Source organism: Pinus tabuliformis, chromosome J, assembly GCF_031772625.1.
Source record: "Pinus tabuliformis cultivar Carrire ecotype Pingquan chromosome J, CPIR1, whole genome shotgun sequence".
In the NCBI taxonomy this organism is placed as follows: Eukaryota; Viridiplantae; Streptophyta; class Pinopsida; order Pinales; family Pinaceae; genus Pinus; species Pinus tabuliformis.
The window spans coordinates 490,668,532-490,685,349 of NC_142295.1; the positions used below are offsets into that span (position 1 = coordinate 490,668,532).

The window sequence follows — 16,818 nt, forward strand, 5'->3', positions numbered from 1 at the left end:
TCTGCAAGCACACAGGGAACACATGGGGACATATGCTATCATTTGTAAATTCATGGGATTATGACCCACTGAAAAGGATTTACAGACATGGATCAAATACTATTGGAAACCAAAAGGAAGCATTGACCTACATCTCGGGTCAAAGGGTTGCTTCACTGTGGTCTTCACAAATATTGAGGATAAAGATAGAGTGTTTGAAGGAGGGCCCTACTTATATGCAGCAGTAGGCCCATACATGCGACCGTGGATGATGAATTTTGTCCCTGACTGAGAAAATTTCACTTCAGTCCCAGTCTGGGTAAGACTCTACTCTCTACCTCTTGATTACTGGAAACCAGAATCATTATCTGCCACAGGAAACAAATTAGGGAGTTTTGTCAAAACTTCTCAGGCCACTAAAAGGGGTAAATACACTTCCATTTCATGAATATGTGTGGAGATGGATCTCTCTGGAGCTCTACCTAATGAGGTCATCTTGGAATTTTTTGATGAAGAATGGGTGAAAACAGTAGACTATGAACATATTCCTTTTAGATGTCGAAGATGCCATGAGCATGGGCACCTATTTAGAGACTACCCTCTCAGTAGAATACAGAACATAAGTAAAGCGACCACAATGAAAGATACTGAAGGCCTTCAAAAATTTGTACATAGAGGAAAAGGAGGCAAGAAGGGGCCAAAGCAACAACAAATAGAAGGGCAACAGGCTAATCTCAATAAGTTCCAAGTACTCGAAGAAGAAGAAGAAGAAACAACAAAAGAATATCAGGTAATGGAAGGAAGCCCAATGGAGAAGGAGAAAGAAGAAGATATAGTACAAACACAACATATTGACAAGCAGAAAGAGGCTATGCTGAGCGATGTAGAACTGGAGATAGACCAAGAAATGACCCAGAGTGAGATGGAAATGGAGGATCATGAACTACATGAGATTCTTGATAGGGAAAACTTAGATCTGGAAGGGTTCTTGAAACAGGAGACCATGAGGGGGGTAGAATATTTACCGCCAGAAGATTTCAATAGAGTACAATAGCTATTCCTATGGAAAACTCATGACAAAGGGTTGGACAGGCAAGGAAAAATGAAAGGCAGGGCAACAAAGGTGTGAAAATTATGAAGATCACTCTTGGATTGGCTCCCATAAACCCAGGTAAGAAGAGAGGCAGGAAAAAGTAGAACAAGTTATTGATGGAATGTGGAAAGCTAATGCTAGATTCAGGTAAGATGAAAGATCTAACCAACTACTCCTTTACAAATCTTTAATAATGAATTTTACATCTTGGAATATCAGAGGTCTATGTAGTAAAAGGAAACAAAGAATTCCTAGTAATAGAATGAAAGAAGAAGCTCCGGATATGATACTTATCTAGGAAAAGAAATGTTCCATTCAGAAAATAAAAGAAATACACAACAAATTGCTCAATAGATTTGAGTTTCTAGAAGTCAAAGCAGATAACTCAATAGGGGGCATACTTACTCTTTGGAACCCCCAAAAGATTTGCATAATAGATGCCGAGGCATCTAGAAATTATTTGTCAGTGGTTATACAGCCAGTGGGAGATAGGGAGACCTATCTGGTCACGAATGTAGATGGCCCTCAAAGAATGGATGATAAACTCAGGTTTCTAGATTCTCTTATGGAGCTTAGAGATAGACATGTAGATGTACCATGGATGCTGTGTGGGGACTTCGAAATGATCAAATCACTTTTAGAGAAAAATGGGGGAACCAGAACATTAAGTAGAGACTCCACAACTTTTCAAACTTTTATAGATAATATGAAGCTTGTTGATACTGACATGAGTAATGGTCTCTTCACTTGGAATAATAAAAGAGGAGGAGATTCTCGAGTAGCCTCAAAGTTAGAGAGATTCGTACTCTCAGAGGACATTATGCCTAGCAACAAGGAAATGATAGCGAGAATTCCCCCCTTTTAAGGTTCGGATCATTGGCCTGTTCAACTTGATGTTCAGGGCATTGGTACCCCCAAGAACAAACCTTTCAAATTTGAGAATATCTGGCTCACACACCTCGACTTCGTCAGTAAAATTACAAATTGGTGGACAAAATATTTGCATATTCAGGGTACAAGTATGTTCCAACTACACAAAAGGCTAAAGCACATCAAGCTAAGACTTAAATATTGGAACAAGAATGAATTTGGCAATATTTTTGAAGCCAAAAAAGTCGTTGAAGATAAAATGCAGGAACTCAATCAAACCCTTATCTCAGAGGCCTTTGATAAAGATAGAAATGACCAAGTCACCAAATACCATCAAGACTGGGAGAATGTATGTAAACAAGAGGAAATATTTTGGAGACAAAAATCTAGAGTTCAATGGCTGAAAGAAGGGGAGTGTAACACTGTATTTTTCCACAGATCAACCATTGCAAACAGATCTCATAATAGGATCTCTTCGATCAAGGATGAGGATGGTCATCTTCCTAAATGCCATGAAGATATAGAAAATGTGTTAGTACAACACTTTCGTGGAATAACACAGGAAACCATTTCATATAGATAGCATTTTATCAGTGATTTAACCGGGTATATTCCTAGACTGGTTATTAGAGAGGATAATTTCAATCTGAATAGGCCAGTGATAGAAGAGGATGTTAGTGAGGTCATCAAAGAAATGCAGAATGGTAAAGCACTAGTCATAATTGTTTCAATGTGGATTTCTTTAAGGCTTGCTGGAATATAGTGAAACAAGATATTCTGAAAGTAGTGGAAGATTCCAGGTTGAGTTGAACTATTTCGAAGGTGCTCAATACTTTCTTCATCTCCCAGATCCCCAAATAGGACAATGCTTAGACTCCAGACAGGCTTAGACCCATAGCCTTGTGCAATGTGGTTTACAAGATCATATCCAAGTTTGTTGCTAACATACTCAAACCACTTCTTCCTACTCCAGTGTATGTAGAGCAATCTGGTTATGTGGAAGGTAGACAAATTCTCAATAACATCATTGAAGCGCATGAGGTGGTGCACTCATTGACAAGAAATAAGAAGGTTGGTATGATTATGCAATTGGGCATAGCCAAAGCTTATAATAAGATGAATTGGACATATATAAGGAGGGTCCTTATTGCTTTTGGCTTGGATCATAACTGGGTTAGATGGGTTATGGTCCTGGTAACTTCTTCCACCTTTTCAATTCTGGTTAATGGTTCTCCTTGCAAGACTTTCACTCCTTCTAGAGGTCTCAGGCAGGGTGATCCACTCTCTCCCTATCTCTTCATCCTCATGATGGAAGGTCAGGGTCAATCTATCAAGCACACAAAAGGAGTTGGTAATATCAAAGGACTCCAACTCTCAGAGACTGGTTAGGCTTTGACCCATCAACAATATTTCGATGATACCATGCTATAGGGAATCCCCATGGTCAAAGAAGCTCTAGTGTACAAACATATCCTCTCTAACTTTGCAATGGCTACAGGTATGGAAGTTAATCTCTCCAAATCTAAGATTTTTTTTCTTTAACACCAATATAGCTATTTAGGAAAATATCTCCAAGATTCTAGGCTTTCAAAGGGATGTCCTTCCCTCCAAATATTTGGGAGTTCCTCTTACTGATAAGCCTTTTCACAAAGGCATTTAGGAGCCAGTGATTAATACGATGCAGGGTAAAATCAGGAAATGGACCTTTAGATCTTTAAACCTGGTTGGTCGGTTAGTGCTTACAAAATCTGTTCTCCAATCAATCCCCGTTTTCATGTTATCAACCCTTCCAGCTTGAAAAGAAGTTTTACAAATTTTTAAAACCATTCAAAGAGACTTTCTTAGGGGTAAAGGGGAGGATAGAAAGAAATGGGCCTTGGTAGCTTGGGAGAAGATATGAAAAACTAAAAATCATGGGGTCTTGGACTGGATGATTTGGAAATACTAAGTAAAGTCTTAGGGGCAAAATTATGGTGGCGTTGGGTGACAGACCCAGAGGCGAAGTGGGCTCGAATATGGAAAGAAAAAATGCCAAAAATTGGGAAGATAATGATTTAATAAGAATGTCTGGCATTATAAAGGGCTCACACATCTGGAATAAGGCCTCGGGGAATAGAGGATTAGTTCAGAAAAATAGCTTCTAGGAAATTAGAGAGGGTGATCATGCTTTGTTTTTGGAGGACAAATGGCAGCAAGAACCTACACTGTTAAGAGAGAACCTTCTAGACCTCAAGAAAGAAATAGATACCAAAAGGCTATCATATAAACACTATTTTAAAGTCAATATGAGATTGGGAGGGGTTCAAAATATTTGGAAGAGCTATTATCTCATCACCCATTAATGGATTTTGCTTGTGATAAGGATTGCAATCAGCTCTAAGTGTTAAGTGATTCCTTGCTAGTTATAAATTGGGTCAATGATATTCAACAATGTTACTACTTGCAACTTAATCAAATTTTGGACAATTTAAAAAGGATAAAGCTTTCTTATGTTTATTTTTTGTGCACTCATATTTAGAGGGAGAGGGAGTGAAACAGTGATGTAGAAAATCTTTTAAAGAAAGTAATTTAGTTCGAATGGGGTCTTTGGTACATTGAGGAGGTCTTAAATGATGAACACTATAGGTTCTTTCATAGTCCTTTCATGAACAACCTCAACAAGCATAATTATAGGCTCTTTTTCGTCTATGTTTTTTTATCTTCATATTTTATAGGTTGATGTTGATTTTGTTGATAATGATGCTATAGTAATTTCGGAAATATATTTTGATTTTAAGTTATAATTCTCATGATTTGTAAACTCTACTCCTCTTTGTATTTTTTTTGGTGTGGACCCCTCTGGTCAAATGATGTATAGATGTATGTTTTTTTAATGGGAGAGCTAGTCTGTTTTTGTGTCCAATACATGAATATGGGTAGATATTGCATGAATACACACTTTGTTTGTGTATTTACAAAATGAAATTTTATTTGTTTATATAAATAAGTTATGCTTTTTTCCTCTGAAAAAAAAAAAAGATAGACATATGACATTTGGTTCTAAACATTTTTTGCAAAAGAATGTATTGTATGAATTCCCAGCCCAAAATTTGAAAATTTTTCTTAAAATAAAATTTTAAACACATTTGTATTAATTTTAGAATTTAGATTTTGATAAACATATCTCACATCTGCCCTTGAGCTAAATGATAACTAAAAAAACTAGATTGTGCATAGAGATAACTAAAACAAAATTTGAAATTCCTAGACATTATGATCAAAATCCACTCTAACACATATGCTTCCCTTTTGTAGTAGTGTTCCAACATATAATTTATTAGAAGAATATCTAGAATAAGGTGGTAGGAGCCATGGCTCAATAATGAGATGTGGGGCATTAGGGATGATTTCCAAGTGTTTGAAATAACATCGCAGAGAGAGATGGAATTTTATGGAATATCATGATTGTAGGTTTTCGAAAATGAGAATGATGATGAAACCTTGATGGTATTTATTTAGATGAAGCTATCAAGGGAGAGGCCCAATTGTGTCATAGTTGGGTGGAGGAAGATCTCCTCTGGAATCCCTCATGATTGCTGGGTAGAGGAAGACCTCCTCCGGAATCCCTCATGATAACTGGGTGGAGTAAGATATCCTCTGGAATCCTCCATGATTGCTTGGTGGAGGAAGACCTCCTCTGGAATCCCTCATGATAGCTGGGTGGAGGAAGATCTCCTCTAGAGCCCTCATGACTCTTGGGTGGAGTAAGACCTCCTTTGGAATCCTAGAATATGCCTGTAAACTAAACATCCTTAATGTAGAAGGGTGGAGGTGTGGAAGGAACCTATGGAATCCCAAGTACATCTGGAGGTCTATTCAATGGGATGGGCTCCACATGCTAGGGGGTGACAATGAAATTACTAGTAGTTTGTCAGTGATTGGGAGGAGAATAGTGACCTTGGTCCCATTGTCCACCCCAGGCCATACAATATTAAGTATCTTCAAGTCTTGGTTTTCCCTATACATCTAAAAAAGGCTACAAGATTACATTGCCGTGTTTTTAGGCAGGGTTAAAGAAGTGAACTCAAGAATGACTACATACAACTCCCTTATTGTTGACCTAAAATTCAAGAGCCTCAAGGTCAGAATAGTACTTGGACACATCCCTATTAAAAAAGGAAAGCTATGTGCCCTATTTCATACATTGGTTTAACTATAGGGCATTTCAATTTCTAATTTTTGCATCATGAGAGGGTACCCAATGCCCAATCTATATTACACATTGTTGATTGTTATATTGATTATGGAACATCTCTCTCTTCAAGGTTTCTACTATGTATTGATTGTTGGGTATTTTATTGATTGCAATATACCCATCTATGTAAGGGTACAAATTCACAGTACTTGTGTCTTGGCATTGGAGTTAATTAAAGAGGTGGACTAGTGGATGACAATTAGGAGCGTATTGTCAACTCAGATAGGATAAGTCAGGAACTGACCCTTGGAGATAGAGGTTCATTCAGAACCTATTGTAATGAAAGCATATAATCTCGGTGCTTAAAGGCTAATGGTATAAAATAGATTGCACAGACATTACATATTATATTAGGCTATCACATAGAAAACCCATGGCACAAACATGATGCATTTGTTACGAGGTGTAAATGAAGAGCCCTTACTAGTTAGGTAGTTGGGAATAGGTGCCTTTGGTGACTTATGCATACATTTACACACCCAAGTTATCCACTTAACACCCACGTTGAGGCTGATTATGTGTGTACAAAGTATTTCTACGAATAGGTTAGAGAATAATGTGGAGAGAAACTCACTTCTCTTACTTGCTGAAGTTTTACATAGGTGAAAACGAATTGTAGGGATTTTTTGCCTACTATAGAAGGTGCACTAGCTAGATGTACCCATACTTCCATCCTCTCAGTCAATGATTGGGGTAGTTGTTATTATTTTCTATGAAGCTAAATGAGAAGGACAAGTTCATTGAGGTCGCGACACACAAAAACACATTAAAATTAGCCCCTAAATGCACACAGAGCTGAGTTAGTCATTGTGCTAGATAGGTATTGGTGTTGGACTGATAAAAATTGGAAGGGAATCAAGGGTAAACATCCTAGCATAACTCTAGGTACGTTTGGATGTTGATTATTGCATCTTCAGCCACTGAAAATTAGTTCAAACTTAGATAAAAGGTCATAATTCTCTCTTGCTATCCAATGAATGAAAATTTTCTTATTTGATGTGTTCAATCTATTTAGATTGGTGTTGTTTACTTCCAGTAGCATTAGACTATAACTCAATCTTATTATTTGAATTGTAAGTTCATGACTGACATAGAAAAATTTATTTAGGTGACAAATTTGGAGGAATAATTTTCAAGATACATGGATGAATTCTGGGCATGCTAGTATTCGTAGATCAAGGCCACCCTTGCAAACTATGTCATTGAATGTGAGCTAGAGAATTTACCGTGTGATGTGATGGTAAGACATGGTTTGCTTGTAGTTTAGTCGATGTTGCTTAATATTGACCATATAGATGCATGACGACCTAGAATTATTATGCTGCCAGAACTTAATATTCATACTAGGTTTCATATTTTATACCATATTTTATATCAACCAAGTATGGTTGTCATAAGTCTTAGAAAAGTCACTTATAGTCTTATATATATTGTGAATTGGGACTGTAACACCTTGGTTTAGGGTTAGAGAAGTAAGAAGAGGCCTTGGAGAGAAGGAATGCATAATGAGATACATCCCTCCTGAAAGCTAGACAAGAGCCAAAAACTGCCATTAATGTCAATCAATCAAGAGGAGTGATCAAGAGAACTGTATGAATGTAAATTGGATGAAATACATTGATATGGAGTCCTTGAACAGATGCTCAATTGTTTCCATGATTGATCATCAATGCCACAAGAAAACCTAGTAGCTGATACTAGCAACTGACATGACAACTTCTCACAAATTGCATTAGTGGATTTGAAAGTTATGTTCAAAGTCTTTAAAAACTTTAAAAATGATGGAGGGAGACCATCTAAATTACAACCTTTCCTTATTCATGTACTTGTCTTCGTACAACCAATATTTGATCCCTAATTTCTTTCAACTTCGTGAAATGTTATGAAATTGACTCTCCTTCCTGCATTTGCATTGAAAAAGACATCCTTTTAGGGAAAAAATCATCTTATTTCTTAGTGTCATTCAGGCAGCCAAGCTTCATTTAGAGCCTCTTCCTGACTACCTTGGATGTTAGGAGAATTGGGCTTCCTTTCTGTTGTGCTCCTCCTAGGATGATATAGCCAATTGGTCTCATCCCTAGACTCTCCCCAAAGCATATAATCTACTAGTGCTTACTTCTTGAACTTTTACATAGGTGAAAACACATTATAGGGTTGTTTTTCCCAGTATATAAGGTGAACTTGCTAGCTATACCCATACTTCCATCCTCTAAGTCAATTGTTGGGGCTGTTTCTATTATTTTCTATGAAGCTGAATGAGAAGGACAAGTTCACTGAGGTCGCAACACACAAAAACACATTAAAATTAGCCCCTGAATGCACACAGAGCTAAGTTAATCATTGTGCTTGATAGATATTGGTGTTGGACTGATAAAAATTGGAAGGGAATCAAGGGTCAGCATCCTAGCATAACTTTAGGTACATGTGGAAGTTGATTATTGCATCTTCAGCCACTGAAAATTATTTCAGACTGAGATAAAAGGTCAGAATGCTCTCTTTCTATCCAATGAATGAAAAGTTTCTTATTTTATGTTCTCAATCTGTTTATATTGGTGTCATTTGCTACTAGTAGCCTTAGACTGTAATTCGGTCTTATTATTTGAATTGCAAGTTCATGAATCACATAGACAAATTCAGTTAAGTGACAAATTTGGAGGAATAAGTTCTCAAAATACATGGATGAATACTAGGCATGCTTAGTATTCATAAATCAATGCCACCCTTGCAAACTATGTCATTGAAGGTGAGTTGGAGAATTTGCCATGTGATGTGAAGTTAAGACATGGTCTACTTGTAGTTTAGTGAATGTTGCTTAATGCTGACCATATAGATGCATGACTGCCTAGAATTATTATGCTGCCAGAACTTAATATTCACACCAGGTTTCATATTTTATACCATAATTTATATCAGCGGAGTATGGTTGTCATAAGTCTTAGAAAACTCACTTATAGTCTTATCTATGTTGTGAATTGAGACTATAACACCTTGGGTTAGGGTTAGAGCAATAAGAAGAGGCTTTGGAGAGAAGGAATAGATAATGAGATACATCCCTCCTCAAAGCTAGACAAGAGCCAAAAACTGTTATTAATGTCTATCAATCAAGAAGAGCAATCAGGAGCACTGTATAAATGTACATTGGATGAAATACATTGATATGGAGTCCTTGAACAAATGCTCAATTGTTTCCATAACCGATCATCAATGGCACAAGACACCCTAGTAGCTGATACTAGAGACTGACTTGACAGCTTCTCAAAAATTGCATTAGTGGATTCGAAAGTTATGTTCAGAGTTTTTAAAAAGTTTTCAAATGATGGAGGGAGACCATATAAATTACAACCTTTCCTTCTTCATGTACTTGTCTTCTTACAACCAATATTTGATCCCTAACGTCTTTCAACTTCGTGAAATGTTCTGAAATAGAATTGCCTTCCTTCATTTGCATTGGAAAAGACATGCTTTTAAGGAAAAAATCATCTCTATTTCTCAGTGTAGTTCAGGAAACCAAGCTTGATTTAGAGCCTTTTTGTCGCTACCCTAGATGTTAGGATCATTGGGATTCCTTGCTATTGTGATCCCCTGTGATTCTATAGCTAGGTGGTCTAATCCCGAGACTCTCCCCAAAGCATATAATCTACCAATGCTTAATTTCTGAAGTTTTACATAGGTGAAAACAAATTATAGGGTTTCTCTACCCAATATAGAAGGTGCACTTGCTAGTTGTACCCATACGTCCATCCTCTCACTCAATGGTTAGGGTTGTTGCTATTATTTTCTACGAAGTTGAATGACAAGGACAAGTTCACTGGGGTCGCGACACATAAAAACACATTAAAATCAGTCCCTGAGTGCACACAAACCTGAGTTATTCATTGTGTTGGATAGGTATTGGTGTTGGAATGATAAAAATTGGAAGGGAATCAAGGGTCAACAACCTAGCATAACTCTAGGTACATGTGGAACTTGATTATTGCATCTCTAGCCATTGAAAATTAGTTCAGACTTAGAAAAAAGGTCAAAATGTTCTCTTGCTATCCAATGAATGAAAAGTTTCTTATTTGATGTGTTCAATCTATTTAGCTTGGTGTCATTTTCTGCGAGTAGAATTAGACTGTAATTCACTCTTATTATTTGAACTATAAGTTCATGAATCACATAGACAAAGTTTGTTCAGTGAACAATTTGGAGGAATAAGTTGTCAAGATACATGGGTGAATTTTGGGCATGCTTAGTATTCACAGATCAAGGCCACCCTTGAAAACTATGTCATTGAAGGTGAGCTCAAGCATTTGCCATGTGATGTGAAGTTAAGACATGGTCTGATTTTAGTTTAGTTAATGTTGCTTAATGCTGACCATATAGATGCATGACTGCCTAGAATTATTATGCTGCCAGAACTTAATATTCAAACCAGGTTTCATATTTTATACCATATTTTATATTAGCCAAGTATGGTTTCCATAAGTCTTAGAAAACTCACTTGTAGTCTTATATATCTTATGAATTGGGATTGTAACACCTTGGGTTAGGGTTATAGTAGTAAGAAGAGGCTTTGGATAGAAGGAATACATAATGAGATACATCCATCCTCAAAATTGGTGTTAAACTCACATGGACAACAAGACTAGTATGAAAGATAAATCAGTGAGTGCATATTTTTTATTAGCAGAAGATGTACATTTATAATACAATGTTGTGACTCTTGGGTTTCAGATCCCAAGGTCTCTTGGACTGCTTAGTCTTTTCGGCTTCCACACTAACCCTTTAGGATTAGGTGTCCAACATTCCCCCCCTTAATCCGAAGGGTTATGTATGAGTCCAAGAAGAGAGCTGTAATACAAAATGTGCAAAAAATACATGGCAGCACTAGGCTGAATGTGCTCTATGAAATGTTGGTAAAAAGGGCGGTGGTTTAAGGATGACCACCAACACTGGAACGCTTAGTGCAGTTCCCGGAACTCTTCCAAAACTGGCAAGAAACTGAAGTTTTCTGCTAGAGGAAGTGTTCTCAATCTGTGATGGTTTAAGGATGACCAACAACTCTGGAATGCTTAATGCAATTCCTGGAACTCTTCCAAAACTGGCAGGAAGCTGGTGTCTTCTTCTAGAGGAAGTGTTCTCAATTTTGTTCCTGGAATGCTTCCGAAACTGGCAAGAGGCTGAAGTCTTCTGCTAGAGGAAGTGTCCCAGATTGCCAACTGAAGGCATGTTCAGGCATCTTTTTCTCTGGTTGCAACTCTGAAACTGGTGTGGCAGGTTGTGGCTCAGGCTCGCTTGATGTGGCTTTGAAGCTTGTAGATGACCATCATTTTCCCCCCTGTCAGATACAAGGTGAGAAGATGGAGAAAACTCAACTGAAAGACTGTTTAATACTCTGGAACAAGTTCTAACATGCGTTTGGAATATCTTCTTGGCTGTTGATGCCCATTGCCAAGAAGCGATCCATCCAAGATGAATCTTTGTTCTTGCAGGACGTTTGTTTTTGAAGCATCTGTGTGAAGAATGGCTGGTTTTATGACAGTGCTTACATGGATGAAGATCAAAACAATGATCTTTCAAATGGCCAATCCGGTCACAGTGTTGGAATTTCACGATCTGTTGTTGTTGTTGTTGCGGTGGAAGAGGAGTAGAAACTGGAACAGCTGAAACTGAACTGTCATAAGGAGCAGGTGAACTGTCATGAGGAGCAAGTGAACTGTCATGAATGAATCCAGCACTCTGAAACTGAATGGGCTTGGCATAGTCTGGAATATGAAAGGACAAGTCCTTGTCATATCCAAGACCAGTTCTGTGCTTGTTGTGGACAAGCTATTCCCAAGGTCTAATGACGGGCTTGGGAAGTGCAGACTAAATTTTTACATCTGCATGCAAATCTGTTGTTGTATTAGGCAATGAATTTGCAACATTAATGTCTTGCTGTTTATGGGAGTCTGTTTCAATTTTCTGAACAGAAATAGGTTCAGAATGATGACTCCACTGCTGTAATTCTTCTTGCTGTAGCTTTGTCTCAAGCTGCAAAAACTCAATATTCTCCTGTGCATTTTGTAGACATACTTTAATATTGAATAGAGAGGTTTTGTTGATCTTAACCATCTCATCAACAGTGGAATGTATCAGAGTATTTAACAACTCTAATGCATTATCAAGTCTGGTCATTTTAGTTTGTGATATGCTTGGTTTTTCACTTTCAGCAGTCAAAAACTTCTCTGCCTCCAGGTATGTTGAAGATGCATGCTCACTCAGACGTTCTATAAACCCAACAGCATCTTCTATTCTGTCCTCCATGTTTATCGACATAACTGTGTCCTCAGGGACTCGAGTTGTTGAATCTTTTTGTGTCAAAAAAGAGGTATCACAACTAGAGGATGGCTTTGATGTAAGCGGGCCTCCAAGACCTGTACCAACTTTGAGTTTAGCCCTCATTATGCTACAATTCTCAAGGTCGGAGATGTCATTTTGTGCATAAGTATCAAAAACATGATGAACACGACTCGAAGAAGTTGTAACCATAGAACTTTGGTGGATGGATATCTCCCTAACTGATTCATGATTCTCATATTCGGACAAATTCGATGCTACAGTGCATGGTATACAATCAAAATCACCTTCAATATCTCCTAAATTATTAGACATCTCCACACCTCTGCCAGATAGGGGACTCGAGTTCATTGTCGAGTCACTTGAACTGCCAATTCTCAAAGAATTGTCCCTAGTTGTAGGGAAATATTGCTGACCATTCAAGTTTTGCTCAAGGACACCAGAGCTTTGCATATTTTGCAATTGTGCTGCATTCTTCATCTGTTGTACTTTGTCAGTGCCCACCAGCGCAAACTCTTTTTTTCTTTCCGCTTGCCTTGAACTCTCACGAATTTCATCTACATTCTGAATTGTATCCACAGTAGCCTGTAATCGGTGTACTCTATCTGACAATAGAATCACTTCCTCTGATGCCCTTTTCTCTGCATTCGATAGAATTTCCTTTTCATGTTCTAGTACAGAGACCTCCATTTGAAACCTCCGAGCACGCTCCTATCTAAATAATTTCTCTTCCTTGTGAAAATATTTCCATTCATTGACCCAGACCTGCCAATCCTCTTGTATTTTCTTCCGTTTCTCCCTGTCTTGCTCACTCAACAATAACGAAACATCCTGGTCTTCAGCCTCATACTTCTTACTATACTTCCTCAAATTCTTAGCGATCTCCTCCTCTTTCTCTGGGCTTAGAAGAGAGGGTGGCCTCGGCCTCCATAATAGCTGGTAGAAATGATCTCTTGAAACGTGGTACAATAGCTTTCCATTGAAAGACCATATGTTAAACCCATTTTCCATTCCATGCACAGATGTGACTGTTGTTGCAGCATATCTTCCAGTAGGATCCCACTCAATATCAGTTGCCATGAAGTGTTCACCAGTTGCCATTGTCTCCAGTTCATCGACATTGTAAAATTCAAGCTGACCATTTAAAGCTTTTAGACCTGCAAGAATAATAAACCGTCCAATGGGGGACCAGTAAAGGGAGTTTGCTTGTTTTCCTTTGATGGTAGCCAGCTTGAAAACCCGGCCCACATGATTAGGGCTCCTCATTGAATAGAAACTAACATCTGGCCTGGGTCCATCCCCATGGATAATAGCAAACCTGTGGCCTTTGGGTTCCCAAGCAAATGCAATGATCTTGTCATTTTTGTTCTCTAATTCCAGGACCTCTACGAGAATATCTCTTTCCTTAATTCGGAAAAGTTCAAAACCTGTGTATGTACTTTTTTTTGTCTTGGTATAGCGATCCACTTTGACTGCCAAGTAGTCTCCATTGCTTTGCCAGTACATTTTGCAATCACTTACACTGAATAGATTTTTTTGTCTCAGTTCTTCCCTTCCAGGGATTTGTACAAGACTCACTTTTGCAGGTTGGTTACCCCCGCCTCCCTCTGGCACAAACAAGGCTAGTATTGGATCTGTTGGAGACCAACTGAAATCCATTACATTTTCAACTTAATACCATGTTAACATATAAGCTTGAATCAGGCTCTGGGCAGCAATGGTTGGAATCAGGAATTATCGGAGGTGCTCTGGACAATTTCCAACCACTTAAGAAGTTCTATCCGGTCTACGGTGAAAAGAAATTCGCCATGGGTGATGAAGTATCAGCCTCTGATGTGCACTGTGAACCTGAATTTCTTGATTATGACGCCATTGATATTGATACGGAGGTGCAAGAAAGCACTCCAAACTCGTATTAGCTGACTACCGATCATTCACGGCCAATGAGAATGGTAACATAGAATCGTCACCTTGTCTAACCCTAACGGCCCTTCTTCAATCTCTCTGTTTGGCAGGTTCCTCGGTGTATGGTCAGAATTAAGATTCTTGGCGTTACACAAGAACTGCGAATTGAATTGTAACCTAATCACCAACACCAACAAAAAATCCTTGAAAAATGTTACGTTTCAACGTTGGAATGTAACGTATTCTATGCAATATATATGTTAAACACACATGGTCATGCTCTGTTTTTAATTCATAACCGCCACCACGTGGACCGCAACATTTTAATCACACACAGTCATGGGATTCGAATCTGTTCTCAGTGCAGCACCTCCTCTCGATCTATCATCTTTTTTTTTTTTTTCAAGGTGGATTCTCAGTCTGTTTCTTAAGAGCGAAGCCATTTGGAGCTGACCCGTCGCAAACTGTAGCAACTTAATATTTTGTCAGACCGGTGGCACCAGAACAGCCAGATTCATTGTGTACCAAGGCCCAGTTACATAAATAAAACCTCTGCGACATTATTTGACACCCATTGAATGTTTCTCGGACCAAACAAGGACAGTGCAAACGTTTCAAATCAGGTCAGGATGACAGCGTTCAGTGAGAACAGTGCTCAGGTCAGGGCAGGTGTGAATTCATTCAACATTTTCCAGCGTTAAACAACTATCGTCAGCACATTCTAGGGCATTTACACGCAGACCTCTGAGCACACAGCGCATGGTCTCACATTCATTACAATGCAGCCAACGCTCCAATTTCTGTGGCAGCATCAAAGTATAGTAACATGAGCGTTGTAATGAGCAGCATCAATGCATACTAATGTAAGACCATGTCAGACTAGTGTACAGCACACAGTAAAACTGGAAATTCTGATTAGGAGAAACACATAACTGACATGTAGGTAGAGACCACAAAACAAGTGGCTCAAATATGAGCAGGGCCAGAATTCGCCTGCTCTAATACCATGTTAAACTCACATGGACAGCAAGACTAGTATGAAAGATAAATCAGTGACTGCATATTTTTTATTAACAGAAGATATACATTTATAATACAATGTTGTGACTCTTGGGTTTCAGATCCCAAGGTATCTTGGACTGCTTAGTCTTTTCGGCTTCCACACTAACCCTTTAGGATTAGGTGTCCAACAGTTGGACAAGAGTCAAAAACTGCTATTAATGTCAATCAATCAAGAAGAGTGATTAGGAGCACTGTATGAATGTACATTGGATGAAGGACAAAATACATTGATATGGTGTCCTTGAACAGATGCTCAATTTTTTCCATGACTGATCATCAATGCTACAAGAAACCCTAGTAGCTAATACTAGCAACTGACTTGACAGCTTCTCTAAAATTGAATTAGTGGATTTGAAAGTTATGTTTAGAGTTTTCACAAAGTTTGCAAATGATGGATGGAGACCATCTAAATTACAACCTTTCCTTCTTCATGTACTTATCTTCTTATATCCAAAATTTGATCCCTAATGTATTTCAACTTCATGAAATGTTATGAAATTGACTCTCCTTCCTTCATTTGCATTGAAGAATACATTATTTTAAGGAAAAAACCATCTTTATTTCTCAGTGTCATTCAGGCAGCCAAGCTCCATTTAGAGCCTCTTCCCCACTACCCTACATGTTAGGAGCATTGGGTTTCCTTGCTATTATTCTCCCCCTAGGATGATATAGCTAAGGGGTCTCATTCCTAGTGATCTAAAATCACTTGTGAATGATCTCAGTTAATTAATGAAGGTATTACAGACTTATGTGCTAGGGTGTGCCTATGTTATTTTATGAAACAGATCGATAAGATTGTGAAATACACAGACACTGAAACAGTAAGATAACACAGTAGGCAAACACATAAAACACAACAAGCTTAATAAGCAGCTCACCCAATCCTCTTGGGCTACGTCTCTTGGTCCAGCCTTCAATGGTGGCCTTTCTATTGTGTCTTATAAAGTAGAGTTTTACAATAGTGAGCTCAATTTGAGCCTCACTCAATAGATAATGATCAGTAGGACTGTACTTAGATCCCGCAAGTCTCTAGAGTACACAGACTCCCCTTACTAAATCTTGACATCAATTGGTTTCAATGGTATGAGTACAATTTGGTACTCAATACGTGACAGGTATACACAGAAGAGTTGCTTGAACCTCTCAAGCCTTCCTTGGAGTTCACAAACTCTCGGACTCTCTCTGTCTCTATTTTCTTGATGCTTCATTTGCTTTGCAGGTCAGCTCGACTTCTCTATTCTCTACAATTTTTCTTTTCTTTCTTTCATTCCTCTCTTTTCCTGCTTCTCCTCCTTCTTTTCTCTCTCTACCTATTTGTGGCTTAATGCCAATCTACTCCCTAACTATTCGTTTC

At 38.3% G+C, this 16,818-nt stretch overlaps 1 protein-coding gene and 1 long non-coding RNA gene across 2 annotated transcripts; both read right to left on the minus strand.

The window, feature by feature from the left end:
* Window positions 1-12,444: 12,444 nt before the first annotated feature.
* LOC149227934 (uncharacterized) lies at window positions 12,445-12,841 on the minus strand. The gene is made up of 2 exons (XR_016247173.1): window positions 12,785-12,841; window positions 12,445-12,574 (listed from the first exon to the last, which is right to left on the minus strand). It is a non-coding gene; the product is annotated as an uncharacterized LOC149227934 (long non-coding RNA).
* A 367-nt stretch (window positions 12,842-13,208) lies between these two features.
* On the minus strand, window positions 13,209-14,164 carry LOC149227935 (eukaryotic translation initiation factor 3 subunit B-like). The gene has a single exon (XM_089380626.1). The coding sequence runs from the start codon at window positions 14,154-14,156 to the stop codon at window positions 13,209-13,211; it is 948 nt and encodes a 315-aa protein (XP_089236752.1). The 5' UTR covers window positions 14,157-14,164.
* Window positions 14,165-16,818: the final 2,654 nt, after the last annotated feature.